Source organism: Myotis nattereri (genome assembly GCF_964212035.1).
Source record: "Myotis nattereri genome assembly, chromosome: 8".
NCBI classification, from domain to species: Eukaryota; Metazoa; Chordata; class Mammalia; order Chiroptera; family Vespertilionidae; genus Myotis; species Myotis nattereri.
In genome coordinates, this window is record NC_138083.1 from 93,941,711 (window position 1) to 93,969,709 (window position 27,999).

The window sequence follows — 27,999 nt, forward strand, 5'->3', positions numbered from 1 at the left end:
CCGGGCATCGGGCAGGGCCCTGCTCAGAGAAACTGAAAGGTCAGATGGACATTACACTTTGGGGGCAGAACCAGGGGAAGGTGGTGGGGTCCTGTCCATACAGGTCTCCCTTCACCATGAACCTCAAGGCGGACCTCAGTCCCAGCACCAGAGCCACCGCCGGCCCCGCGGGCAGTTACAATAAAGGAAAGGAGCCGGTCACACAGGCGCCTGCACGCCAGGGCTCTGCTCAGGGCTGTGCAGCGGGAACGCAGCAATCAGAAGCCAGCAGTGACCAGCCAGTACTGACGATACAACCCAGAAGGCAGAGCAGGATGCAGCCATGAGAAACTAAGCCGTAGAATAGTATTTATTGAAATGGGAAAATGTTAACAATATACTTCTATATGAAATATCCAGATACAAAACAGTATGTACAGTTTAATACCATTTTTATGGAAAGAAAAATAGCATATGTACAAAATCACGCAGAGGGAAAAATAGAAGATGCGCGTACCAAATGCGACGAATGCTGTCTCCAGACCGTGGAGTGGACGGGACTACACAGCTGCACCAGGAGTGCCCCCCCCCCGCCCCCCACGCACAGCCCGGCCTCCTGCCCTTCTTCCCGCTGTGAGCACCCCCCCACCACACTCAGCCCGGCCTCCTGCCCTTCTTCCCGCTGTGAGCACTTTGATAACTTTTCTGCACGCCGGCTGTTTCGTGGTCCACGCCTCCAAACCACAGTCGCTGGTTCCCATTTAAAATGCAGGTGCCACCTGCTCCTACTCTCTGGCCCGAGGGGAATACCTGCAACTAGTACAACGTGCCATGAAATACGCCGCCGCACAGACTGGCTAGAGAAAATGACTTGGAGAATTTGAAAACCTAATCGCGATAAATGTTTTTGTTAATCCTCACCTGAGGATATTTTTCCCATTGGTTTTCAGAGAGAATGAAGGGAGGGCAGGAGGGAGAGAGAGAGAAACATGGATGTGAGAGATACATCGATCGATCATTGTTTCCTGCACGAGCCCCAATACTGGGTGGGGACTGAACCTACAACTCGGGTACGTGCCCTTGACTGGGAATCGAACCCTTGACCCTTCGGTGCGAGGACCACTGACCCAAACTGGCCTGGACTCGAGATAAATTTTTTAAAATATATTCTTATTGATTTCAGAGAGGAAGGGGAGGAAGAGGGAGAGAAACATCAATGAAGAGAGGAAATCATTGATCAGCTGCCTCCTGCACGTTGGACCGAGCCTGCAACCCGGGCATGTGCCCTTGATGGGAATCGAACCCGGGGCCCTTTGGTCCGCAGGCCGCCGCTCTACCCACTGAACTACACCGGCCTGGACTCAAGATAAACTTTTAAATAGAGAAAAACAGATACGATTATTGGAGAGGGGTCCATACACATAGTCAGTGAAATAACTCAGGCCCAGAATCAGAGACTCCGAGATTCTCATTAACTAGCTGCCTGGGGCAAGGAAATGAGGTGCCTTAGTCAGGAAAATGTGGTTCATAATTCTGTAGAAAGAAACAAAAATAAGATTGCTTTTAAAGAAAAATGAGATCCCAGAAATAAAGGTTTTCTAAAAGACCTAAGGAAATATTAGCTAAATCAGCAAGAAAGAAATTCAATCTGGTGGCACAGAGCAATGGACTCGCAGTTACTTCTCTGCAGCACGATGCCGATTTATGGCCCCTACCACAGCCTTCTGTGCCAAAATTGTGAAATTACCTTCATGCTAACTGGTAGTTTTTAACTTCAATTTTTTTAAGTTAGTATAGGACATACTGAATTTTTCATGGAACTTGATGTGTTCTACCTAAATACATATATGTCGCCCTCTGATGACAATTGATAACTGGCAACATTAAACACGTACAACAAATATAATTCAGATCTCATTTCTCAGAATCCATCCTAGCAGAAAGCTACTCTTATTAAAAACACCAAGTAAGGGCCTGGCCGGTGTGGCTCAGTGGATAGAGCGTCGGCCTGCAGACTGAAGGGTCCCAGGCTCGATTCCAGTCAAGGGCATGTGCCCGGGTTGCACACTCCATCCCCAGTGGGGGGCGCGCAGGAGGCGGCCGAGCCATGGTTCTGTCTCATCACTGATGTCTCTCCCTCTCCCGTCCCCTCTCCTCGTCAGCCCCAGCCTCGCGCCCAGCACAGCCTCGTTCCCCAGTGGGGGTCACAGGAAAGGGACTCCGGCTGAAGAAGCAGAACGGACACATCTCGGGGCGGGAGGAGCTCCTGGCACCATGTGCACCGCTTCCCATCACGAGGATGAAACCAAAAGGCAGAGGCGTGAAAACCGCTTTCTGAAATTCAGTCACCAACAGGGACTGAGGCACACACTCCTGCCAGCACAGGTGTGACAGTCGCACCGGCACCTGGCGGCCGGGGACAGGCCCGCGCCCGCCTCGCCCACCCGCGGGGCGACACGCTGAGGACGGAAACCACCGGAGGGAGCTCCCAGGTCCGTCCTCAGCGAGTCCTCTCCGAGCGGAAGAGCAGGCGAGGCGTGTCCCTCAGCAAAACGCGTCCCGACGAGAAGCAGGCGCGGCCGCTCCCCCCGAGACCGCCTCCCACCGACAAAGGCACTTGACGCGGCCGAGGCGCCCGTCCAGGCGCCCGTCCAGGCGCCGCCCCGGCAGCTGCTGCCTCCCTCGCGGGCGAACTGGTGGTGAAGCTCCAGCGCGTCGTCCGCAGCCGAAGCCACGTGCACGGTGCTCACAGGGTCTGGTGCTGGCGGATGACATGACCGAGGGGAGGAGATGACGCTGGTGTCGTGATGAATGGCTGCGGGGCTGCAGGCCCCTCCCTGCACAGACGTCTGATGGGTGAGGAGCCTGCGTCTGATTACAGGTAAGCTGACCGCTAAGTCGTATCGGCTGTTAATGTTCACTCCTCTTCTTGTCCTTTCTCACTTTTTTGTTCTTTCCCAAAGCCTTCGATGATTCCTCCTGGAAAAGAGATAAAATCAATGTAGTCTCCCCCCATGTACACGAAGCTACTGGCTTAGGAGCCTTAAACCTAATCCCTAGAGTCTGTACAACCGTGGAAGTATAGCTACTTCCATATGAACCATCTTCTGTTTTACACGGCACTTCTGTTTACCCTCTGTGTATACATTTACAAAATAATCGAGAATAATCAAGGAAAACACTCATTTACCTAATAGATTTATGTTTAAATAATCTTAATATTATTCTATTGTCCACTTCTTTAAAAAATTGTTATTGATTTTAGAGAGAGAGGAAGAGAGGGGGATAGAAACATCGATCGGCCGCCTCCTGCACGCCCCCTGCTGGGGGTGGAGCCGGAACCTGGGCCTGTGCCCCGACCGGGAATCGAACCAGAACCTCCTGGTGCTGGGTCGACACTCAACCACGGAGCCAGCGGCCGGGCGCTAGTGTCCGCTTTTTAAAGTAAAGCAGCTGCGATTAAAAACAATAGAAATGAACGTAGTTACAAAATATGAAACAAAAACCCTCCAAACGTCAAGGGAAGAGGCCCGAAAGGCCTGCCCGGGAGAGCAGCTGCAGCCGTGACAGGAATGTGGGTTCCGTGGCCGTCTGAGGACCCAGGTCGCGCACGGCTCAGCCCGGCCGCGGGGGTGGAAGCCACCGGCCTGAGGCCCCGTAAACTCCGGGAGCGTCTGACCTGCGGGTCCAGGAGGGAAGTCGCCGCCCACGGTCTGCACTGGCGGCCACCGGGTTCTGCCTGGGGCCTGTCTGCGGCTCCCGGCCCAGGCGTCCTGACACCGGCCGGATGCTGACCGCCCGGGCACGTCCTCTGGCGGAGGCAGCCCCGGCGGGGGGGGGTGGGGTGGGGGGGGGGGGGCGCTCACCGGCGAGCCCGCGTAGCTCCTCTCCACCAGGATGCTCCGGGCGCAGTTGTTGATGTGCTTGAAGCGGTCGGGCCCCAGCAGGACGCCGCCGTACCAGCGCGACACCACCACCAGCACGTTCCGCACGTTCAGGACCTGCGTCTCGGCAGACCGGACAGGAGAGGGTGCGGCGTGAGCCCCGCGGCCCTGACCCTGCGCAGAAGCGCCCCCGGCGCCCACGGCGGACGCACTGAGGGGGCGAGTGAGACGGACGGCCCAGGGGACGGGAGGGGACAGACAGGAGGGGGCCTGGGAAAGGAACGCCTGCTCCGCGGCCTTCAACTTGCAAACGCCGGCCCCGGGCGTGCGGGGGGGACCGGCCCCGGGCGTGCGGGGGAGACCGGCCCCGGGCGTGCGGGGGAGACCGGCCCCGGGCGTGCGGGGGAGTCCCAGTTCTCGGCGACTTCAACCAGAACAGCTGTCTGGGGCCTTCACCCGGGGCCACACGGACCTGCTTCTAAACAGAGGCCAGAGGGCACGGGCTGCGGAGGCCTCGCTGGCGCTGCCCACATGTCTTCCTCGGCCTGACGTGTGCCCAACACGCCCTAAGGCGAGGCCCACTGGCCCGCAGGCCTGACCACGCAGAGTCCCCTCCAGGGCGTGAGCAAACCTCACACAAGAGCGGAAGACACTGCCGCAACCACCTGGGGAGAGAACAGCCCCTCAGAACGGGCCGTCGGCGATCACAGACGGAGGGGGCGGTCCAGCCGCACCAACGGGAAAGCGCAAGATAAGCAGCCGAACGGACCAGCAACCCCTGTGAGGACGTCTCCAAAAACCAAACATGAATCCGCAGACGCAGGAAATGGCAGGAGATACTGCATCCACGGAACCAGACAGCACACCCCAAAAAGGAAAAACAGGAAACAGGAAAAGCAGAGGGGAACTGTTATAATTATGTGATTAAATGCATGGTTGCTAAAACAAATGTTAGGAGACCATCAAGAACATGTCTCGGAACACCAGGCAACGAGATGGACAACTTCACAAGGAAAGAAAGATCCTGGATCCATTCAGAAGCTCCGATGACCAACTTCCAGGAATTTCACAGACAGAACATGAAAATAAAGGGAGGAAAGTGTCAGAAAACAAAACTAGAAGGTCCCCCAGCTGCAGACAATCTCCCGTGGCCGCGAGGAAAGGGCTGGGAGCTCGAGGCCTGGACTAGCCCTGTGCCTTCTGCCTGCCCCCAGGGGTGGCATCTTCTCGTCACCGTTCAGAAACGAACTCCTAATGAGCCCGCACGCCTGCTCAGAGCGCCCGAGGGCTGGTACCTCACAGGAGGGAGCCCTGTGCTGCTGGGGAGCTCAGGTCCCGGACGGGGTCAGGAACTACGGACCCACCTCCATGAGGTGCAGCAGGCGCCCGCCGGCCGCCGTCTCCCCGTCGTCATCGTAGTCCTGCAGGAAGGTCTGCTTGTCCTCACAGAATATTCTAGAAACACACACAACAGCGCTCACACCTCAAAACCTCAAAACACTTCGTATGAGTTGCAATTTACTTCCAAAACCAGCATATCTGTTTCTGAAAACCCTTCTTGAACTACACTAGGTGTGTGTTCACTATTATTCACCATCTGGTACGTTCACGGCTCTTCTCTATAACTAGAGGCCAAGTGCACGGATTCGTGCACGGGTGGGGTCCCTTGGCTTGGCTGGCGATCGGGGCTGATCAGGGCTGGCCAGTAGGGGGGAGGGACCGCGGGAGGTTAGCTGACGGCAGGAGGTTAGCTGTGGGAGCACACTGACCACTAGGGGGCAGCTCCTACATTGAGCGTCTGCCCCCTGGTGGTCAGTGTGTGTCATAATGACCAGTCATTCCCAGTCGTTCTGCTGTTAGGGTCAGTTTGCATATTACCCTTTTACTATATAGGATAGAGGCCTGGTGCACGGGTGAGGGCCGGCTGGTTTGCCCTGAAGGGTGTCCTGGATCAGGGTGGGGGTTCCATTGGGGTGCCTGGCAAGCCTGGGTGAGGGGCTGAGGGCCATTTTCAGGCTGGCCACACCCCCTTCAGGGTGGGGGGTCCTGCTAGGGTGCCTGGTCAGCCTGGGTGAGGGGCTGATGGCTGTTGGCAAGCTGGCCAAGTCCCCTAGCGGGGACCCTCACCCCATGGGGGTGTGGTCAGCCTGGGTGAGGGGCTGAGGGCCATTTTCAGGCTGCCCACAGCCCCTTCAGGGTGGGGGAGTCCTGCTGGGGTGCCTGGCCAGCCTGGATGAGGGGCTGATGGCCGTTTTCGGGATGGCCACGCCCCCCGGCGACCCAAGCTCCCAGCATCTCCTTTTTTTCTTTTTTCTGGGATTTATTTATCTTCTATAATTAAAACTTTGTAGTCTTGAGCGGAGCCCAGGGCCAGCCAGGGCAGGTGGGAAGCTTGGCTTCCTCCATCGCCGGGGGCAACCCAAGCCTCCTGCTCGCTCCAGTTCCCTGGCTGCTGCTATCTTAGTTGGGTTAATTTGCATACTCACTCCTGATTGGCTGGTGGTCATGGCTTATGGGCATAGCAGAGGGATGGTTAATTTGGATGTTACTCTTTTATTATATAGCATAGATAATGAAACAGGAGAAACTGCCCTAACCGGTTTGGCTCAGTGGATAGAGCATCGGCCTGCGGACTGAAGGGTCCCAGGTTCGATTCCGGTCAAGGGCATATACCTTGGTTGCGGGCACATCCCCAGTGGGGGGTGTGCAGGAGGCAGCTGATCGATGTTTTTCTCTCATCGATGTTTCTAACTCTCTATCCCTCTCCCTTCCTCTCTGTAAAAAGCCAATAAAATATATATTTTTTAAAAAAAGAAAGAAACAGGAAAAACTAAAACCAACAGGAAACAGTTAAATAAAATGTAGTTTGCAACCTCAGACAACTATTAGTCAAACATTAAAATAATGTTCACAAAGCAATGTAAACAACATGGAAATTTGTTTTTGTACATTAAGAAAAAATGTGGTACTAGGGCAAAGCATTAAAAAGATAAACTTTGCACAGAAAGGACAGAAAATGTATCATGTACTATTGGTTGCATTTAATGGTAGAAAATAGCTGATTTCCCCTCTGATTTTTTTTCTTTTCTGCAGTTTCTGAATATTCTACAAATGATTGCTTTTGTAATGGGAAGAATACATGATAGTTATTATTGTTTACAGTCATGCACGTTTCTCCCGTCTTTACGAACCACATGCTCCTGGAGGCGTGCTCACTCACCGGTATGCGTAGATGTTGTGGGTGGCGCTAGCGATTTTCTTGTTCTCATGTAATTTGGCAAGAACCATTTTCACCTTAAAAACAGCAGTGACATGAATAAACAAATGTGCACATTTCACTCTCTCTATAAACAAACACTAGGAAACATCTTAAAGCTGATGTAAGCCCTGCGGGTGGCATAGAAGTTACGTAAAGAATCTTCTACAGCCCTAGCCAGTTTGGCTCAGTGGATAGAGCGTCGCCCTGCGGACTGAAGGGTCCCAGGTTCGATTCCAGTCAAGGGCATGTACCTTGGTTGCGGGCACATCCCCAGTAGGGGGGTGTGCAGGAGGCAGCTGATCGATGTTTCTCTCTCATCGATGTTTCTAACTATCCCTCTCCCTTTCTTTCTGTAAAAAACCAATAAAATATATATTTTTTTAAAAAAAGAATCTTCTACAGCCGAGAAGGCCACTTCCAAGTTTCCTCCTCATTCAGGGCAGAGACCGGTGCTCACGACGGAATAAACATGACAGACCCAGTTTCTAAACACCAATTCTCAGAAAAATACTTGAGCACTCACCATGCCTCATACTTAAACAGGGACATGTTTCCCCGTGTAGAGAATGCTACATGTAAATACGAGAATTTCAAAAAATGAGCTCTAAAAGTTTACCGAATTTATGCATCTGGGATGATAGATGCACCGTGATGGTGTGACCCACAGCCTATAAACCAGGACGCTCTCTGGGGCTCCTGCACGGCCACGGGGAGTGACGTGAGCGAGACTTTGAGAGACGTGGTCATTTCTGTGTCCAAAGGGAAGAGGGGCAGGAAGCAGCCGCCCGCTCGGAGGCACGGTGTGTGCGGAGGGGCCAGGTTGGCACATGAAAATAAAGACGCTCAGTTCAATCGCAACTTCAGGTCAATCACACATAACCTCAGTGTGAGTGGGTCCCGTGTAGTAATGTTGATCTGAATCCCAATGTGTTTCACCCACAGCCCCAGCAGAGGCATCGAAGAGGAAGGTTCGGGCCTGGCTGGCGAGGCTCCGCCGGCTGGAGGGCTGTCCCACAGGGGCCTGGACCGGAATCAAACCCACAACCTCCTGGTGCACAGGATGAGGCTCCAACCAGGGGAGCCCTGGGCAGGGCTCACGTAATTCTTTTTCACTATGAAACGTAGTAATTTCTGCAGCACCACATGGGTGTTTGTTTGAAAACCCATTACAAGGGTCAGCCCCAGGCAGCGTTTAGATACAATTTAAAAGAGTGACAGAGGACACGGAACGCCTCCCGCAGATTCTCAGCACGGGGGGCGGGAAGGTGAGCGAATCGCTTCTCTTACGTGAAAACAACAGTAAAAGCAAGGGTGTGGCTGCAAACCCATTCGCTGGGATTGCGCTGGTGAAACAGCGTCCCCCCCGCCCCTCCCCCAGGGCGCGAGCAGCCCACCTGCTTGGGGCAGACGACGGGAGCCAGGTGCGCCTGGAAGGTGCTCCGTCGGTCGGTGATGGGGACGCCGTGGTCGATCGGCGGCAGCTCTTCCATTTCTGTAAGTTAAGGAAGGAGGTTACTTTTATTTTTAAATTCATACATTCAAAATCTAAAACAGTGGCAATGGTGTGGGTGGAGGGGAGAGTTGGGAAAGAAATGTACGTTGTATGGCAAATCAACCCCAACAGCAATTCACAGCTGCCCATTAAATTCAGTTACAACGTTAAGTAAAAAGGCTCCCAATATATTGCATATAAACTCACCTGTCTGGTGACCTTCACCTGCGGGAATCGAACCCAGAGGTCACCAGTGAGAGTGGGGGCCGGGGCTCCAACCCCAGACTGTGGCAGCAGCACAAGTTGACACCACTACTTTTTAAGAGTTTAAAAGGGTCTTGAGACCAAAAACACTGACAGCTGCTAATACACGGTAACGCATTCATCCATTCTATTGTTGCTGGACAATGACACTGGCTGGGAAACCTATGACACTGTTTTACAGCTATAACGGAATGTCTTCTGCTAATAAAACTGTTCCTACTTCATAGCGTTCAATTAAATCTATAGCTATAAAAGCCTAATATGCTAAGTGTCTGACCTAGTAGATGACCGACTGGTCGCTGTAACGTGCACTGACCACCAGGGGGCAGATACTCTGACCGGTAGGTTAGCTTGCTGCTGGGGTCTGGCTGATCGGGACTGAGAGAGATGGGGCCGGACACACCCTGGAGCCGACCTGCAGCCCCTCCCGTGGTCCCTCCCTGGCCACCGACCCCAATCGGCCCCAATCAGGACTGGGTGAGAGCCCTGATGGCCACGATCGCCGGCCAGGTGAAGGGACCCTGCGGGAGGGCCTCTAGTCTACACTAATAAAAGAGAAAAATGGTAATTGGTGTACGGCGATACCTTTTTCATTGGCTAATCAGGGCTATATGCAAATTAACTGCCAACTAAGATTGGCAGTTAACTGCCAACTAAGATTGGCGGCTAATTTGCATATGTAGGCACAATGCAGGGAGGCGAAAGGGAAAGCAGGAAGAAGCCCCCTGCCACTGACAGTGATCGGAAACCCAGGGGGGAGCTAAGAGCTGGGGGGCAGGGCAAAGGCGGCCCTAGGGCCGCCTTTGCCCTGCCCCCCAGCCATGATCAGAGAATCAGGTGCCTTTGCCGCCCTGGACAGTGATAGCAGGAAGTAGGGGTGGAGCCAGCGATGGGAGCTGGGCACGGTCGAAGCTGGCAGTCCCAGGAGCTAGGGGTCCCTTGCCTGGGCCTAAAGCAAAGCCCACGATCACGGCACCCCCCGCTGCCACTGCAGGTCCCCGCTGCCCGGGCCGGACGCCTAGGCCAGAGGTGTCAGGCCTGGGCAGGGGCGGAGCCTGCAACCGCGGGGAGCTGGGGGTCCCCTGCCCAGGCCTGACACCTCTGCCGGAGGCCTCAGGCCTGGTGAAGGGGCCGATCCGGTGATTGGTGATCGGAGGGTGATGAGGGTCAACTCCTCTGGCTGAGGCATCAGGCCTGGGTGGGGGGCGGAGCCGGGGATTGGGAGGATATGATGGTCCCCTTGCCCAGGCCTGAAGCCTGGGTCAGAGGCGTCAGGCTTGGGCGGGGGGTGGAGCAAGCAATCAGAGGGAGATGGGGGTCCCCTGCCCAGGCATGATTCCTGGGCCAGAGGCCTCAGGCCTGGGCGGGGGCCAGAGCCAGTGATCGGGGGGAGATGGGGGTCCCCTGTCCAAGCCTGACACCTCTGGCGGAGGCGTCAGGCCTGGGCAAGGGGCCGATCAGGTGATCGGAGGGTGATGGGGGTCAACGCCTGAGGGCTCTCAGTATGTGAGAGGGGGTAGGCTGGGCTGAGGGACACTCTCCCCACCACACACACACCCAGTGCACAAATTTCGTGCACTAGTATATCAATAACATGCCAAACTGGTGTTCCACGGGGTGTCATCATTTCCAGCTACTCTGACTCTTAAACAAGTTTAAGAGCCACTAACCTGCCCCCCGTCTGATGAGAACCGGGGGGAAGGGGGCAGGAGAGGGCGAAGGGGGACAATGGTGATGGGAGGAGACTTGACTTGGGGTGGAGAACACACCATACAACATAGAGATGACGCTCAGTCACAGAACTGTACCCCTAAAACCCACACAATGTTATTAACCAATGTCACCCCAATACATTCAATTAAGAGAGAGAGAGAAACTTACCAGCCACCCTGGCTGCTGTACCGGCTGCATTTAGGATGGAAAGTTATTCGGGAAAGAAGAATTAAAATGTGTCCCCACTTCTAGCCACTTGGTTGAATCTCACCAAGTCAGTTTGCCTGGCAGTCAGTGAACTACTTCAGCTAACACCTGTGAACGTGTTTCAGGGTGGCTGTAAACAGCCCCGAAATCCACCACGCTGGTCGTGGCCGGACGAGCACAGACCAGCTTCCCCGGCTGCTCTGCTGCCGACGTCCCGTCCGGTGGAGGGCGGCCTGTCCTAGCGCAGCACCGGGTCTCTGTGCACCGGCTGCCGTGCGCTGTGCCTGCGACTGTCACTCTTCTCACGGGGGGTCCTGTTTCCCAAAGGAAACCTGATGGCAAGTTCACGAAGACGTGACTGAACGAAGCAGGAGCCACGCTGGTCGGAGCCGGGGGAGTCCTGGGCCCTCCCCTCTCCCTTCCTCTCCGTCCCTACTGGTCCCGAGGCAGCGGGAGAGCCTGAGACGCTCCCGGCACGGGTTCGAGACCGCGGTGTGAGGGCACAGGACACCTGGCCTTCGGAGAACGGTGCTCCCTTTGGTCAATCGAGCTTCTATAAGGGATTGAGGAAATGGACCATTCGCTCAAAAATGTAAAATACTAAAAGGGCCCGGCCTGTGTGGCTCAGTGGGTGAGGGTCGACCTATGAACCAGGAGGTCACGGTTCGATTCCCGGTCGTGGCACATGCCAGGTTGCAGGCCCGCTCCCCAGTGTGGGGTGTGCAGGAGGCAACCGATCCGTGGTTCTCTCTCATCGTTGATGTTTCTCTCTCTCTCTCCCTCTCCCTTCTGCTCTGAAATCAGTACAAATATATCTTAAAATACTGAAAGGGGCCGAAACCGGTTTGGCTCAGTGGATAGAGCGTCGGCCTGTGGACTGAAGGGTTCCAGGTTCGATTCCGGTCAAGGGTATGTACCTGGGTTGCAGGCATATCCCCAGTAGGAGATGTGCAGGAGGCGGCTGATCGATGTTTCTCTCTCATCGATGTTTCTAACTCTCTATCTCTCTCCCTTCCTCTCTGTAAAAAATCAATAAAATATATTTAAAAAAAAATACTGAAAGGGAACATGCTTTCTGATGTTAACATACAGCTGATTCTCCTTTCATACTAGATTATGGAGAAATTTGCTTACGCAGAAGCTATAACCTTAAAGGCATTTAGGCTTCATTCAGTGGCTGCGCTTCCAATGAGGACATTTATTCTGTGAGTTTTACCAAAATGTAACGCTGAGATGGCAGGAGGCCGCTGAGAACTTCAAAGCAGAAAAACGTGTGTGAATTGAAACGTGAATTAAAAACACAGCTTTCCTTAGTTCCCATCTCCCATCACGATCCAAACTCCAGAGAAGAGAAAAGAATTTCCTGCTTTCTTCCTCCCCACCTGACAGGCCAGCCAGCACCAGACGACCAGCAGTCGGGAAAGACACACCGCATTTCCCTGCATATTGATAACTACTCCCCAACACCTGCGGGCTCACTACACGTCTGCCCGACCCCCAAACCACTCCCAGTATCACCGTCCACCGTCTAGAGCAGTGATGGCGAGCCTATGACACGCGTGTCAGAGGTGACACGCGAACTCATTTTTTTGGTTGATTTTTCTTTGTTAAATGGCATTTAAATATAGAAAATAAATATCAAAATTATGTCTTTGTTTTATTATGTTTGCAAATATCAAAAAATTTCTGTATGTGACACGGCACCAGAGTTAAGTTAGGGTTTTTCAAAATGCTGAGACGCTGAGCTCAGAGGTTCGCCATCACTGGTCTAGAGACACAGCTCGTCAGCGCCTCGTACCTGTCTGACTCTCACTGACGTCGAAGCCCAGCGCTCGCCCCGGAGTCTCAGGCTGGAACGCCACGAGGACATCGTCTTCACTCTCCACATCTTCCTCCTCCGTCTTCTTCTTCACCTCTGGGCCTGCAGGACAGGAGACACGCGAGTGATGCCCGCGGGACAGGAGACACGCGAGTGCTCTACAAGGAAGTCAGAAATGACACTTAAAAACTGCCTCGTGGGCTCTAAGCACGTCCTTCAGGGGAAGGAATCAGGCCTCAGCCACTCGCTGATCCCAGGGCCGGGCCTAGGACACCAGGGGCCGTGGGGTCGTCTGTGATTCCAGAGGTTTAAGCTGCTCAGAGACACGCGAGCTTCTCCAAGGTGCACGGGACCCGCCCCCGGGACCGTCAGCAACAGCAATGGCAGCGCGAGAGCTTAGCCCCGGCTGCAGGGACACGCAGCTGCAGAGACACACGGGCTGCAGGGACACGCGGCTGCAGGGACACGTGGGCCGCAGGGACACACGGCTGCAGGGACATGCGGGCTGCAGTGACAGAAATCAGCGCAACACATGGAGGAGACCGCCCTCCTCAGAGGGTCCCGAGGGACGAAGGCAGGAGGACGGGGTCCACCCGCAGCAGGAAAACGCTTGCCAGCTGCCATCAGTGCTGCTGACAGACACCCCGTGAGCGCTTACACCACGAGGGGCGTTGGAGGGGGACGGACACCCCATCTCCACAGCGTCCCTCCCATGGGCTCGATGGTAAGTTTCACTCCCGTTGGCTTGGCCACAGGACCTGGAACCTGGTCAAGCTCTGTTCTAGCTGCTCCTGTAGAGGCCTTTCCGGGAGGAATTCTCACTCCGAGCAGACGCTCAGGAAGCAGACGTGCCCGACAGTGAGCCGCCTCCTCCAGCTCAGGTCCTCGCGGGAGGGGGACCGGCTGGCACAGGGAGCTTCGGGACGGCCCCTGCAGACGAGCTGCCGCGCCAAGTCCTGCCTGGGCCCAGCCTGCCCTGCGGGTCTGGGACTTGCCAGACTCCAGAATGGTGAGCCAGGTCCTTAAAATAAACCACTCTCCCCCTCTCTCCCTCTCTCCGCACCTCTTTCTCCTTCTCTCGCTCTTGTTTTTAAACACACACATGCACGCACACACGCGCGCGCGCACTCACACACTCACATTCACACATGTGTGCGCACACACACGCGCTCACTCACGCACACACGCACGCACACACATTCACACACGTGTGCAGACACACACGCACGCGCACACACACACACCCCTCCTATCGGTTCTGTCTCCAGAGAACCTTGACTAAAGCAGGGACTCTGCAGTGCTGACCTCTGGCAAGGGGTCAAGGTCAAGATCACCAACAATAAGCACGCCGATGCCATGAGCCCCTCGATACAACGTGCTGTGAAGGACGCCGGGTCACTCCTGTGGCACGACTGCCCGAGTGCCCAATCCCACTCCAATCGGGAAAGTAACAAACAAACCCAAGTTGAGGAACATTCTAGAAAACAGGCAATCGCTTCTCTTCAAAAGTGTCAAGTCATCGAAAGTCACAAAAGTCAAAGGAAGACGGAGGCAGCGTTGAGAGGCCAGGAGAGAGGAGGAAACAGGCACCAGGGTCCTGTCGGGGCCCTAAGAGCCAGAAGGACATTCGCGTCAGAACCGTGAAACCTGAGCCAGCTCCTTAGCGGACCCTCGGCCGTTAGCTTCCGGGTCTGGACAATGGCACGAGGTCGCGTCTGAGGTTGTGGGGGGAGCAGGGTGAGAGGGGTATGCTCTTTGCATCGTTTCTGCAATTTTCCTGTGCGTCTAAAATGAGCTCAAAATTTTAAAAAATTGTTAACAGTTGTATACAATTATTTCAAAATTTAATGCTTCTAAAGTAGAAAAAACAATATGAAATAATAAATAGTAAGTTTCTCCTGAAGATTAACATTGAAATCAAAACACACCCCTTGTCACGGGGCAGCCGGGCAGGAAAGCCCCCTGACCCCCGCCTGGCCCAGCCCTCAGGACCCGCCCCCAGCGTGATCTACAAACAGCTCCTGGTCAAACGTCCCAAACAAAATGCCTGAAAACCACGAGAATACAGAACACAGCAACGGCTTTAACATCTGAAGCATGGCCGACTACGTTATGAATAAGGTGGAAAAGGGGAAACATCTTAAGATCAATAATTTCTTAAGTTTCCTGAGTTGAGTGATCCCAAAATTCTAGAGCCCCACATTTTAACGGGCGGCACCCCTGTCCTGCACTCCCCTCCCCGCCACCTCTAGGATGGGGGCTGGCACAGTCCGCTTTGTTTTTAGATGACTTTTCCCTTCGATGCCCTGAAATGCTGTGCATTCGTTTACGGAGCAGAAAGCATTAAGGAAAGTACGTCAGAGAAGATCCTCAGTGGACAGAATGGCCTCACGCTACTCACTTCTCTGCTGAAAGGAAGCGGTAAAGGCATTTGCTTCTGCAGGAAAACAGTAAATGCCCCGGAAAGAGGCACATGCTGACTTTCAGTATGTACTGACCTTCCCAAGGGAGGCCCGAGTAACTCGTTCTCCGTACTGACCTTCTCAAACATCTGTCATAAACTAATGTGGGTTTTTTTTATCCCTATTTTTCCAAACTGAAAGCGATTCTATCAGTGATAACAATAAAACTCTATTTGGAAATAAGAGTCGGGTTAAATCGTTACTGTCCTCTCGAGGTCTTTGTGGAAAGTGAAGCAAAGATTAGCAGAGCGAGTAGGAAAGGTGAGGAATGCCCATGTTGTCACAGACTGAATGGCCCAATAAGAGGATAGCGGCAACAGAGCAGAATGTGAGCGTTCCAATGTCCTGAAATCAGAGAGCGGTCAGAGCCGCACAACCATGAAATACACTAAAACCACCCAATTACACAGTTTTAAAGGGTGAATAATATGGTAAGTGAATTACAACTGAATTTTTAAAATCAATTTTCAAAGTCAATTTTTATATCCTTACTATCCGTCAGTATATTTTTCAGTTTTTTTCCCATAAGCATTTCTATAAACATAATGTCTAGCTTATAGTCTAATAACTCATGAAGAATGTTACATGGTACATATTACCTTAACAATAATCAAAGAAGAGATTTTTTTTTGATCCATAAATTTTATTTAACCATAAAATTATATTTCTATAAGACTATATTAAACCAAAGAACCATAATTACATGAGTAAATGAACTTTCCAGAAAACACATATTATATGTAAACCATAGAACAGAATACAGACTGTAATTAAAAACCTCAAGTAGAACAGCATGTGACAATGCAGTTACGGTAAAGAAAACGGCACTGATAGTCTCTCTCCATCCTACCTGGCTCTGCCCTCTGAGCCTTCTGTATCAGGACGTCTCTTATTTTCTCCACCCACAGGTAAAGAATACTTTCACCAATATTCTGTCTGAACAAAATTCAGGGGGAAAATGTTATTTAAAAATATTTCCTTCTCAAATTCAAAAAAATAGACATCTTTACAATCTAAGAAATTACACGTGTCTAGCCAAGCCTTTTACAGAGGAATTTATGGGGACATGAGCTTTAGTAACATTTATGAATGAATATTTAATACAGTTTATACCAACATTAAAAATTCCCACTGGCTCCAAAATTAACATTTCTTAGTTAAAACAAGCACAACTGTGGCACCCAAAGAAGAGAAAGAAAACGTATGAACTTCCACTGGAGAGTGAGATAGATGTGCATGCGATTTAACTTCTCAGTATTACTGTCCGATCACTGCTTGCCCTTCTACACTTTTTGAACAATTTGAAAGCACGCCTTGGTGCGCTTCTCACTGGTCATGCTGATCCCCACCAAGGATGAAAGCATTTGAGAACTCCCTCAGGGGGCCAATTCACAGGCCTGAACAGCAAATCGATGCGACAGTTTTATATTCACACTAGAGGCCTGGTGCACAAGATTCTGCACGGCTAGGGTCCCTAGGCCTGGCCGGCGATCAGTGCCAATCGGGGCCTTCCGGCTACTGGCCGGGGCCTCCCTTCATTCCACGCTGCCCCCTGGTGGTCAGCGCACGCCACAGTGAGCCATCGAATTCCCGGTCTCCCAGCTGAACTCCCCAGGGGACACTTTGCACATTGGCCTTTTATATGGATAGATTTTGTTTTTGACAAAATACTCCCCTGCCCAAGGTGGTTCATTTGGTCCAAACATGGCCTGGCTGCCTCAGATCACTAAGTCCATCTCCCAGGCTCCCTGAGAAGAAGTGTGTCAGGGTCATGTCCACGAGCAGGTCAGCGAATAGCAACTGCACAGAGTGAAGGCCCAATGCGTGTGCAAGACCCCCCAGGCCCGCGGAGGGCGCTGTCATGAGCGTAACGGTTTCCCGAGGCAAGTGAAGGTTACTCCTGCCATTGGACTCCAGCATGCCACCCCAGGGGCGGCCGCCTGAGGGGGACGGTGGCTCTAACTGTTATCCGGGTGCATCTGTGCTTTCTCGTGACAATAGCTTGTTCGTAGCGTCTAACTATCCCCTAGGGTTTGGTTTTCAGACTTTTGCCAGGAAGCCTCTGTCAGAATCAGGAACCAATCAGAACAAACAGAAGCTGTGTCCTCGTCCTGCTGGCTCCTCCGCCCCGAGGGTCCATGAGAACCAGAGCGAGACGCCTGCTTTTCCTCGTGAAGCGAACTGGCGGGAAAGCAGCTCCACAGGAAAAGTGGACAAAGCGCTTCCCAGCCAAACAGAGAGCGAGCTGGTCAGACCCACACTCAACGCCCGTCCCAGCGAGGAGCTGCAGGGTTTGAAACACCCTCTCATTGGATTTTAAATGAAATGCTGTTGAAAGAGACCGTCATCAATTCAAATACTGCCTAAAAAATCCAAGCCCTTTCGTTTTCTCTTAACACCAACTGTTCTAAGTATTTCTTTTTAATTGGTTTTTAAAGAGAAAGGAAGGGAGAGGGAGAGGGAGGGAAACATCATGTGAGACTGAAACACGGACGGGCTGCCTCCTGCACGCCCCCTGCCAGGGACCCAGCCCCAAGCCCGGCAGGTGCCCTGACCGGGAATCGAACGGCAACTTTTCGGTGCATAGACACCACCCAACCGAGCCACACCGGCCAGGGCTGTTGTAAGTATTTTTAAATGGCATTCACTTTTGGTTTTATTAGAATAATTGTTGTCATATATTCAAAATACCCACATGTAAAATATTTAAAGAAACATATAAGCAAATCAATCAACATCTACGCAATTACCAAAGCCTCGCTTATAGCCGTCAGTATTTCTTTAAGGCACATTCTTCCCCACGGGCATCCCTGTCCCTTAAAGGCCCCCACCACCTCCCTCAGAGTCACTGACTGCTCTCCACCGCCACCCTGCGCACCAGGACACCCATCTCACTCCACACTCCCCCCCAACTCACACCACACTCCCCCCAGCTCACACCACACTCCCAACTCACACCACACTCCCCCCAGCTCACACCACACTCCCCCCAATTCACACCACACTCCCAACTCACACCACACTCACCCCAACTCACACCACACTCCCCCCCAGCTCACACCACACTCCCCCCCAGCTCACACCACACTCACCCCAACTCACACCACACACCCTGCCCCAGCTCACACCACACTCCCCCCCAGCTCACACCACACTCCTCCCCAGCTCACACCACACTCACCCCAGCTCACACCACACTCACCCCGGCTCACACCACACTCCCCCCCAGCTCACACCACACTCCCCCCCAGCTCCCACCACACTTCCCCCAGCTCACACCACTCCCCCCCAGCTCACACCACACTCCTCCCCAGCTCACACCACACTCCCTCCCAGCACACACCACACTCCCCGCCTCAGCTCACTCCACACTTCCCCCCCCCCAGCTCACAGGCGCTTCCCCGCACACCTGCCTCGTTTACACCTGCATCTGAAAGGACTGCTAAACTGGAGGCGCCAGTGGCTCCAGGCCTGCACGATGCAGCCGATGCCATCTTGTCTCTCAGGGAGCCTGCCCCTCTGGTTACCTGGCAAACACAGCTCACCGTCGCCATGGACCCTCCTTGTCAGCCTCACCGCGTGCCCAGAGCGCGCGAGAGCTGCTACCACCTCTAACACGCTGTCACCGCACTGGAGCCAGACCTCTCCGCGATTATGTCACAACAGTGGGCTGCGGCTCTTCTTTTCAATTTCCAAACTCCTAATAGAGCGCCCACAGGCCGGAACTAATCGATCAACGCTACGAGGACCTGCTAGTGTCTGACTTCTTACCTCCCTAAACTAGAATCCATCTTCCCGTCCGGCAAAAATCAGCCTTGGCATTCAAAATGGTGCTAAATCAATAGGAAATGCAGACAGTTACCATCTTTAGAGCATCATGAAAACATGAACGTTCAATACTATATTCATACATTGATCTCATGCTTCATTTCCCAAACACCGATGCTTTCTGCTTGCTGCCCCTGCTGGGACTTTTATGGAAAACGATGGTTAAATGCTGTCCCACAGAACTTTTAAAAACCGAATCGTCCTTCTATTTTGACCAACGTGTGAAAACACTGCCAGGGAGCTTTGCATAAGGACGACAGTCCGACCACATCTGACCACGTTCCATCCTGAGGACCAACGGCCTTGTCCTCCTGATGCTGCCCAAGCCTCAGTCCATTGCGAGGAGACAGCAGCTGTGCCCTGTGGGGTGTCTCTGAGGAAAGGGGTGCTTTCTGGGTGGAGAAGGCAGAGGCAGGACACTGTGCACAGGGAGGAGAGGAGTGTAACTGATGAATATGACTGACATGACAGGAGCCACGGGTGGGAAATGTTCCAGAAAGAGGGAGCGTTCACCCCCCAACTTACAGAGGCCGAGTAAAAACTGAAAAGTGAAATGCAAGGACGTCACCCATGGTGGGCAATCTGCATCGTCTGACTTCCTCCACTTTAACGGAGGATAAATGGGCAGAGCCAACAGCTGCAGGAGGAAGCGTGTAGGGCCCCAGTGCGGGCGTGGCCAGTGGGGGAGGGAACCGTGTCCCTGAGGAGACGACGGGCATTTGAATGCTGAGGAGCAGAACCCCTAAGCGAGGCGCCCCTATCAGAATGTCCAGGCTGCGTCCTTCCGGAGTCAAGTGTGAGTCTGAGGACCAGGAAGAAATGCATCACACACTTTTCATTAAGTATTTGGGAGGGAAAGGGCCTGGCCGGGTCCGGCGCACACAGGGAGGGAGCTCCCGCTGCCGGAGGGCAGCCCTGGGACACACAGCGACCTTCCCACTGAGCGTCATCTGTTCTCCCAACGGAGGGCCTCCTACTCCGATTAACCCAAACCACAGTCGCATCTTCTCTGACCCACATCTCTGCTTGCTCCCTGCCAATCAGCCTCACACAGAAACAGGAAACCCTGTCCTGCATCCCACACCGTCCTTCTCCGCCCTGGGACCAGGAGGAGGGCAGCAAGCTGTAACTCGGCCCACGGACCCTGCGGGGCCCGCCTCCCCCAGGTGACCCCCACAGGCCCCTCTCCCTGCCTCTCTCCCCTTCACGCCACCATCACCTTGTGCCTGGAGATGTGCAAGCCGGTAACACGGAGCCGCTAGACACGCATGGCCTCCCCAGAGAACCTCCACCCACGTGACGCAGCTGTTAGTCAGTCCCCCCCCCCCGCCCACAGCAGGTCTGCCTCCTCACAGGCCTCATCAGCGCTGCACACCCATGTCCTCTGCGCCACAGCTGCAGTTTCTCATTAACTTTACGATGTCATAAGTAATGTTTCTCCCACCAGTAAACTCTAGACGCCCTGAGAACGGGCCATGGCCGGTTCTGCTAACTGTGTATCCAGGACTAGCACACGCCGGCCACGTGCTATTTGCTGAATGAATGGAACAGTAAAAAATACAGTACCCCTAGCCAGCTTGCTCAGTGGATAGTGCTGGCCCGCAGACTGAAGGGTCCCGGGTTCGATTCCAGTCAAGGGCACGTACCTCGGTTGCAGGTTCCCTGGCCCAGGTTGGGGTGCGTGCAGGAGGCAACCAATTGATGTGTCTCTCTCACATCAATGTTTCTCTCTCCTCTCCCTCTCTCTCTCCCTTCCATTCTCTCTAAAAATCAATGGAAAAATATCCTTGGGTGAGAATTAACAACAACAACAAAAAAATACAGTATATTTAATAGGCCCTAAGTCTTATGGCATAATACAAGAAAATTCCTATTAAAATGACTAGTTTAATAAATAATGATGCTTAGGATTCCGGTGTTACGCGTCTCATTCAACACAGCCTGACACTGAATGTGCATTAAAGTTATGTAAGCACCTGCCAGGACTCTGCAAGCCACCCTCCTCGCTCACGTAAAGGCCCCACATCCCAGTTCCAACAAGAGCCACACGGTCACTTACATGTAGATCTCCTCCAGGCTGTTCGACAGATCTGCCCGTTCTTGCCCCTTAAGCCAAGGAGCACTACGATGGAAGGAAAGAAAGCAGAGATTACTCAAGGCTTATGTTTACAACTCACACGCAAATTATGGCTTACCTCACCAATTAGTTTTGTTTCACTTTCAAAAATTATTTTCATTAAAATGTCGTCTTAAGTTAATACAGTTCAAAAACGCTCCTTTGGCATTAACTCGTTTAGTCGTCCCAGGAAACCCCGACGAAACCAACACCAATGTTACCCCGTTAAATGTGGTTTACCAGGCGGTGAGCTCAGGGGACACCACGAGACCGCGGCGTTTACGCCAGGGGCAGAACACGTGCCGGGGTCTGCCGCCCTCTCGGGTCCCCAGCTCCCCCCAGCTGGCGTCTCAGAACAGCTGTAACAAACCAGGCGGGTGCCACGTGACTGTAAGAGATGTTAAGGTTTTCTGAAAAGGGCACGAGTGTTTACTAGTATTCTATACTTACATCTATCGTTTTTAATAAATAAAGAAGCTTAACAGTACAGGCCCATTATTAACAGCAAATGTTAGAGCTATGGTTTCAAAACACTCATACGAAACGCAATCCCCCGATAGGTAAAAATTTAGTCATTGGCCCTAGCAGGTGTGGTTCAGTGGATAGAGCGTCGGTCTGCGGACGGAAGGGTCCCACATTCGATTCCGGTCAAGGGCACGGACCTCAGATGCAGGCTCCTCCCCAGGCCGGGCCCTGGTCAGGGCACATGCAGGAGGCAACCCATCGATGTGTGTCGCTCACATCGACGTTTCTCTCTGCCTTTCCCTCTCTCTTCCACTCTCCCTAAAATCAATGGAAAACATCCTCAGGTGAGGATTAACAAAAAAATTGAGTCCTTGAGGTTCAATTCAATTCTGTTCCCAGGTTTAAACTTCCTAGAAGGACAGGGGGCAAGGTCAAGCCAAGGTGACGCACGTCAGCAGCTCACGGAACTCAGATTATGCTCTGGCCGCCAAGAGGTCGGTTCCTCAACAACGCAGGGTGGAAAGGAGCCCTGGGCGCACCAGGGTAATTCCTGGAGGCATTAGGGGTAATTCCTGGGGGCATTAGGGTAATTCCTGGAGGCAGGCTAGGCCGAGGCACGCCAAGGACCCGCGGGTGGACCTGGGGCGGAGCTTGGCCGGAGGAGCGCTACAGTTGGGGTTTCAAGATACCAGTTTGTCTAAAGGTCCTTCCCCATCTCTAGGACAACAGTAAGTGACGCACGTCACCATGTTCTCATGTAATTAAGTTTATTTAAATGCTCTATACCAAGCCCAAAAGGCATTAATTTCTATATACATTCTGATAAGATACTTTGTACACACAATCCTTGGAAAGGATGATTTTTATAAAAATTTAATGTAGAAAACAGAGCTACATTTACAGGATGGAATACTACTCAGCCGCAAGAAGGACGTCTTACCTTGGAGGGACTGGAGAGCATGACACTAAGTGAATAAAACAGTCAGAGAAAGACAGGCACCACGTGACTGTACTTATAGGTGGAATCTAATGAACAAATAAACTAACAAACAAAGCAACTGTTTAAAGTAAAATAAAACTATGCTGACTTCCGAGACGTTAAAGCAAAAACGATACAATTGAAAAAGCCAGAAACAGAAACAGAGCTTACTTCAGCTGGTACACGGGGGGCGCTGTGCCCGGGTACCCGTCCGGCAGCATCACCTGCGGAGCAGTTTAAACACAATGCTTACCTGTCATGGCTCAAAAGGGTGTCGTTCTAAAGCCAGTCGCCAGACAGATTCCAAAACCAGAACACTGTTTGGCTAAGTCTCGAGAGACTTCCCGCCTCATGTTCATGCTTCTACTTTAAAGACGTCGCCAATGATGAGGCCGAATTTTTAACAAGGAATTTACTATTTGCAGAGAAAGTTTAAACACAACAAACGTTAGAAAATAAAGATGAAAGGAAAGAAAAACTTAAATAGGGTTGTTACACTGTAACTCTAAGTGAATGGAGTGGCGTTATAACATGTTCCGGAGATTTTTTCTGAAGAAATACTAAAAGAATATTTAATGCTATTATAGCCTGTTAATTAGATTATGAGCTAACACTTAGAGAACCTCAGAGATCTCTTTGCAAAATGTATTATTACAAAAACAAATACAGTGGGGCCTTGACTTACGAGTTTAATTCGTTCCGTGATGGAGCTCATAACTCAAATTACTCGTATGTCAAATCAACAGTGAACGAGTGAGACACGTGATGCTGGGCTGATGTTGTGGCGTTCACTGTGACGTTCGCTGCGCCAACTAGCGGTGGGGTATCTGAAGCTGGCTCGTAACCCGAATTTTAGCTCGCAACTCAAAGCAAAAAATCGGCCAAGAGACGGTTCGTATCTAGAAAAACTCGTTAGTCGGGACACTCATAAGTCAAGGCCCCACTGTACCGACAAAACTCAACTTGGCATCTCTTACGTGGCTACGGAGGCAGCAATCACAGGACAAGCACTAAGACAGAAGCCAGGCCGATCCGTTCGCTGATCTATCCTGACCACACTGGCTGTTGGTACAGAAACGAGGGCCGAGGCTGGGAACCGCCGAGTCACCAACCTCCTCCTAAACATCAGCTCTCTCCCAGCTCCACTCCTCGCCCACCAAACGGGCAGGAGGCGTGACACGCAGCGCAGGGCGCGTGGAGGACACTCGCGTGACTTAGATAATTGAGAGAAAGCTGGGACCATCCGTCAAAGCACGACTTTAGCACAAGCTGAGATGTGATGACTCACAGGTTTAGATCATCGATGGTTAGCAAAACCCAACAACAAAAAGACAATTCAAAGAAGTTGCACAAGCAGCATCACTGGGGGACCCGACAGCAGTGGGTCCTGGAGTCAATGGCGCGGCTGCAGGGGCGGGGGGGGCGGGGAGGGGGAGGGAGGATGAGGGGGAGGAGGGGGAGGGGGAGGAAAAGAAGGGGTACCTGCAGGCAGAGCGTCCACTTGGGGTTGTCTATGTCGTCACTGATCCTGATACAGAAGATCTTGGCGCCGTCGTCGATGACACACCACTCCTCACCGTAGATGGCCGCCATGGCTTCGATCTCTTCATTCTGCGAGAAGTGGGGAAGGGGGGCTAACAAACCAAACGCCCTAAGGCTGGAAACCCGCCTCCCCGGTTGGTGTGTAAGACATCTGCCTTCAACGGGACCAGCCTGACGCCTGTCACACGATCAACAATAAACAAAATATATTTTTAAAAAAACAACACAGTGTGAGTGTGGATGAGGGTGTGGGTGTGGGTGGGAGGGTGGGTGAGGGGGTGGATGAGGGTGTGGGTAGGGGGTGTGGGTGGAGGTGTGGGTGAGGGTGTGTATGGGGGTATGGGTGGGGGTGTGGGTGTGAGTGGGGGGTGGGTGTTGGTGAGGGTGTGGGGGGTGGGGGTGGGTGAGGGTGTGGGTGAGGGTGTGGGGGTGGGTGAGGGGGTGAGGGGGTGGGGTGGGTGATGGTGTGGGTGGGGGGGTGGGGGTGGGGGTGAGGATGTGGGTATGGGTGTGAGTGTGGGTGTGAGTGTGGGTTGGGGTGGGGGTGGGGCGTGGACACTGATGACCATTCTTGTTGGCTGGTCAGCCTTCCCCTTGGGATGGCCTGAGGGGTCGGGGGTCAGGGGCCACGTGGCTGCTCCACGCCAAGCAGTGGCCACCCTGGGAACCAAGTGCACCCCCACCCACGGGCGGGAGGGTGGATCCGCACCCGCGCCCTTCCCATGGTCAGCGGGAGCGCTTCCCCCGGGGCTCGCCTCCTCCCGCCATTTTCCGTTTCCCGGGTTGGATCTGGGCAGGAGGGGGGAGGGATCAAAAGGGTTCAGAGGAGGAACCAACATGGCGGCATAGGTAAACACCAGAAATCGCTGCCGCGCACAACCACTTCAACAATACAACTAAAGGACAAAACGGACATCACCCAGAACCACAGGAAGGCTGGCCGAGTGGAAATTCTACAACTAAAAGGAAAGAGAAAAGCACACTGAGACTCAGAGGAGGTGCGGAAGTAAAGTGCAGAGGTACAGAGGCGCACGTGGAAAGGGCTGGCAACTGAGGACGTGGCTGTCTTTTTCAATCAAGAGGGAGACAAAAGCTCCCGACAGCCCTGACTCCAGTTCCGGGCGAGTTTCTGGGGACCCAGACTCATACGGGAAGAAACTGGACTGTCTGGCAGCAGGCAGAACTCGGAACTCGAGGGTGGCTTTCCCTCAGAGGTGCTTGCAGCGATTACTGGGACACTGAGACGCGGGGCCCCTTAGGGCAGGGCTGAGGATCAGCCATAGCTGTTTGCTCCGCCCTGTTGATTCCGTGAGACCCCGCCCCACCCAAGCCGTGCGCAGAGGCTTTTGCATATGAATGCCCCGGCCCTTTGCAATCTGAAAATTACCTAACAAACTGCAGCTGGGCCAGACAGACCCAGAACTTCCAAGAGAAGGTCCAAGGCCCCACAGCAGCTTGCATTGCTTCACAGCTGAGCCTCATCTGGGCACCTCCTAACCCCAAACAAGGAAGGGGAATCTGCAGATCTCTCCATAGCTCCTGCTGTGTAACCTCAGGCAGAGGCTAAATTAGCACCTCCTTAGATCCAAGAGCCAGTGTACCCAGTGGTCAGACTGGGACCATCCAGATTACAACTCGTCAGATCCACAAGGGACACACTCAGGGGCAGACTCAGTGAGTACCAAAGCCCCACTGAATCAAGTCTTGCCCCAGAAGGGTGTCTCCAGCACAGAAGTTCTCCCACCGTAGACACAGCTGATTCTCACTGCCAATCGGCCTGGAGGTCAATTCCTCCTAGTGATACCAGCAACAATCAAGGCTTAACTACAACAATACTGTGCACAAAGACCACAAGGGGGTGCACCAAGAGTGTCCACCTCAGGTAATTGGGGATTGAGCCACTGGGCCCTATAGGACACCGAGCACAGAAAGCCACTCTATCAACACAGGGAAGCATAAAAAAATGCGGAGACAAAGAAACAGGTCACAAATGGCAGAAATGGAGGAAAGCAAATGACCGGATATAGAGTTCAAAACCACGGTTATAAGGTTTTTCAATAATTTTCTAGAAACCACCGATAAATTTAGTGAGAACCTCAATAAATCTTTCAAACCCTGGAGGATATGAAAAAGGACCAACTAGAAATTAAGCATACACTGACTGAAATAAAGAATATTATACAGACTCCCAACAGCAGACTAGAGCAGCGGTTCTCAACCTGTGGGTCGCGACCCCTTTGGCATTCGAACGACCCTTTCACAGGGGTCGCCTAAGACCATCCTGCATATCAGATATTTACATGACGATTCATAACAGTAGCAACATTACAGTTATGAAGTAGCAACAAAAATAATTTTATGGTTGGGTCACAACATGAGGGACTGTATTTAAAGGGCCAGAAAGTTGAGAACCACTGGACTAGAGGATCGCAAGAATCAAGTCAAAGATTTGAAATACGAAGAAGCAAAAAACACCCAACCAGAAAAGCAAAAAGCAGAAAGAATCCAAAAATACAAAGATAGTGTAAGGAGCCTCTGGGACAGCTTCAAGCGTACCAACATCAGAATTATAGGGGTGCCAGAAGAAGAGAGAGAGCAAGATATTGAAAACCTATTTGAAGAAATAATGACAGAAAACTTCCCCTACCTGGTGAAAGAAATAGACTTACAAGTCCAGGAAGCACAGGGAACCCCAAACAAAAGGAATCCAAAGAGGACCACACCAAGACACATCATAATTAAAATGCCAAGAGCAAAAGACAAAGAGAGAATCTTAAAAGCAACAAGAGAAAGAAAGTCAGTTACCTACAAGGGACTACCCATACGACTGTCAGCTGATTTCTCAACAGAAACTTTGCAGGCCAGAAGGGAGTGGCAAGAAATATTCAAAGTGATGAATACCAAGAACCTACAACCAAGATTACTTTACCCAGCAAAGCTATCATTCAGAATTGAAGCTCAGATAAAGAGCTTCACAGATAAGGGAAAGCTAAAGGAGTTCATCACCACCAAACCAGGATTATATGAAATGCTGAAAGGTATCCTTTAAGAAGAGGAAGAAGAAAAAGGTAAAGATACAAATTATGAACAACAAATACGCATCTATCAACAAGTGAATCTAAGAATCAAGTGGATAAATAATCTGATGAACAGAATGAACTGGTGATTATAATAGAATCAGGGACATAGAAAGGGGATGGACTGACTATTCTTGGGGGGGAAAGGGGTGTGGGAGATGTGGGAAGAGACTGGACAAAAATCGTGCACCTATGGATGAGGACAGTGGTTGGGGAGTGAGGGCGGAGGGTGGGGCGGGAACTGGGAGGAGGGGAGTTATGGGGGGAAAAAGAGGAACAAATGTAATAATCTGAACAATAAAGATTTAATTTAAAAAAAAACAGTTCGGAGACACCTCCCCAATCCCCCCACCCCCCGCCCCCGGGTTCGGGGAAGGACGGGAGTCTCCGCGCGGGGTGGGAGGGGGGCCGGGGAGCCAGGATGGTCCGGTCCGTCTCCCGGGGCCCAAACCAGCGGCTCGTCCAGGTGACCCGGCGGCGACGGGAAGGGGCGCAGAACCGCGGGGCGGCCGGGTCGCGGGGGAGGCTGGGAGGGACTGGGGGCGGGGGGAGGGCGCTCAGGCTCACCTGCCTCTGGTCGCTGCCGGCGTCCCCTTCCGCCATCGGCCACAGCGCGGGTCCGGGTCCGGGTCCGGGTCCGGGGCGCAGAGCGAGCGCGGGCGGAGCGCGGAGCCGGTGCGGGGGCCCGACCGGAACCGCAGCCGCATCTGCTTCCGGGTTGCGGGCCGGTTCCCGGTGGTCGGGGTCCCGCGGGGTCTTTGGCCGCCCCCCTCCCCCCTTCCTCTCCCTCCGCCTGTCCGTCCCGAGCGGCGAGCGGGACCCTCCGCGCCTCCGGGAGCCGCCGCCCGCGCTCCGCTGCCCACGTGGCCGTCCCCGCGGGCCGGGAAGGACGGGGCTCCGCTTCCGCCGCTTC

The 27,999-nt window shown here is 52.9% G+C and overlaps 1 protein-coding gene across 2 annotated transcripts; it reads right to left on the minus strand.

The window, feature by feature from the left end:
• Window positions 1–324: 324 nt before the first annotated feature.
• Window positions 325–27,998, minus strand: IMPACT (impact RWD domain protein). 2 transcript variants are annotated; one of them, XM_081097907.1, is made up of 12 exons: window positions 27,654–27,833; window positions 23,950–24,078; window positions 22,639–22,691; window positions 20,967–21,029; window positions 15,930–16,015; window positions 12,597–12,719; window positions 10,760–10,783; window positions 8,517–8,614; window positions 7,084–7,157; window positions 5,228–5,318; window positions 3,846–3,980; window positions 335–2,958 (listed from the first exon to the last, which is right to left on the minus strand). In XM_081097907.1, exons 1-12 carry the CDS (start codon window positions 27,687–27,689, stop codon window positions 2,890–2,892), a joined length of 981 nt encoding a protein of 326 aa, XP_080954033.1. In that variant the 5' UTR covers window positions 27,690–27,833; the 3' UTR covers window positions 335–2,889. The 2 variants fall into 2 exon arrangements, with proteins under 2 accessions (XP_080954034.1, XP_080954033.1); XM_081097908.1 differs by lacking the exon at window positions 10,760–10,783 and having other exon boundaries at window positions 325–2,958; window positions 27,654–27,998.
• Window position 27,999: the final 1 nt, after the last annotated feature.

Excerpts from the sequence above, each read along its gene's own strand:
- IMPACT (XM_081097907.1), bottom strand. The coding sequence starts at position 27,689 with ATGGCGGAAGGGGACGCCGGCAGCGACCAGAGGCAG. Across the intron at positions 7,158-8,516 it reads CCGTCGTCTGCCCCAAGCAG|GTGAAAATGGTTCTTGCCAA; the intron begins GTGGGCTGCTCG and ends GCTGTTTTTAAG. Across the intron at positions 2,959-3,845 it reads GGAGCTACGCGGGCTCGCCG|GAGGAATCATCGAAGGCTTT; the intron begins GTGAGCGCCCCC and ends TCTCTTTTCCAG.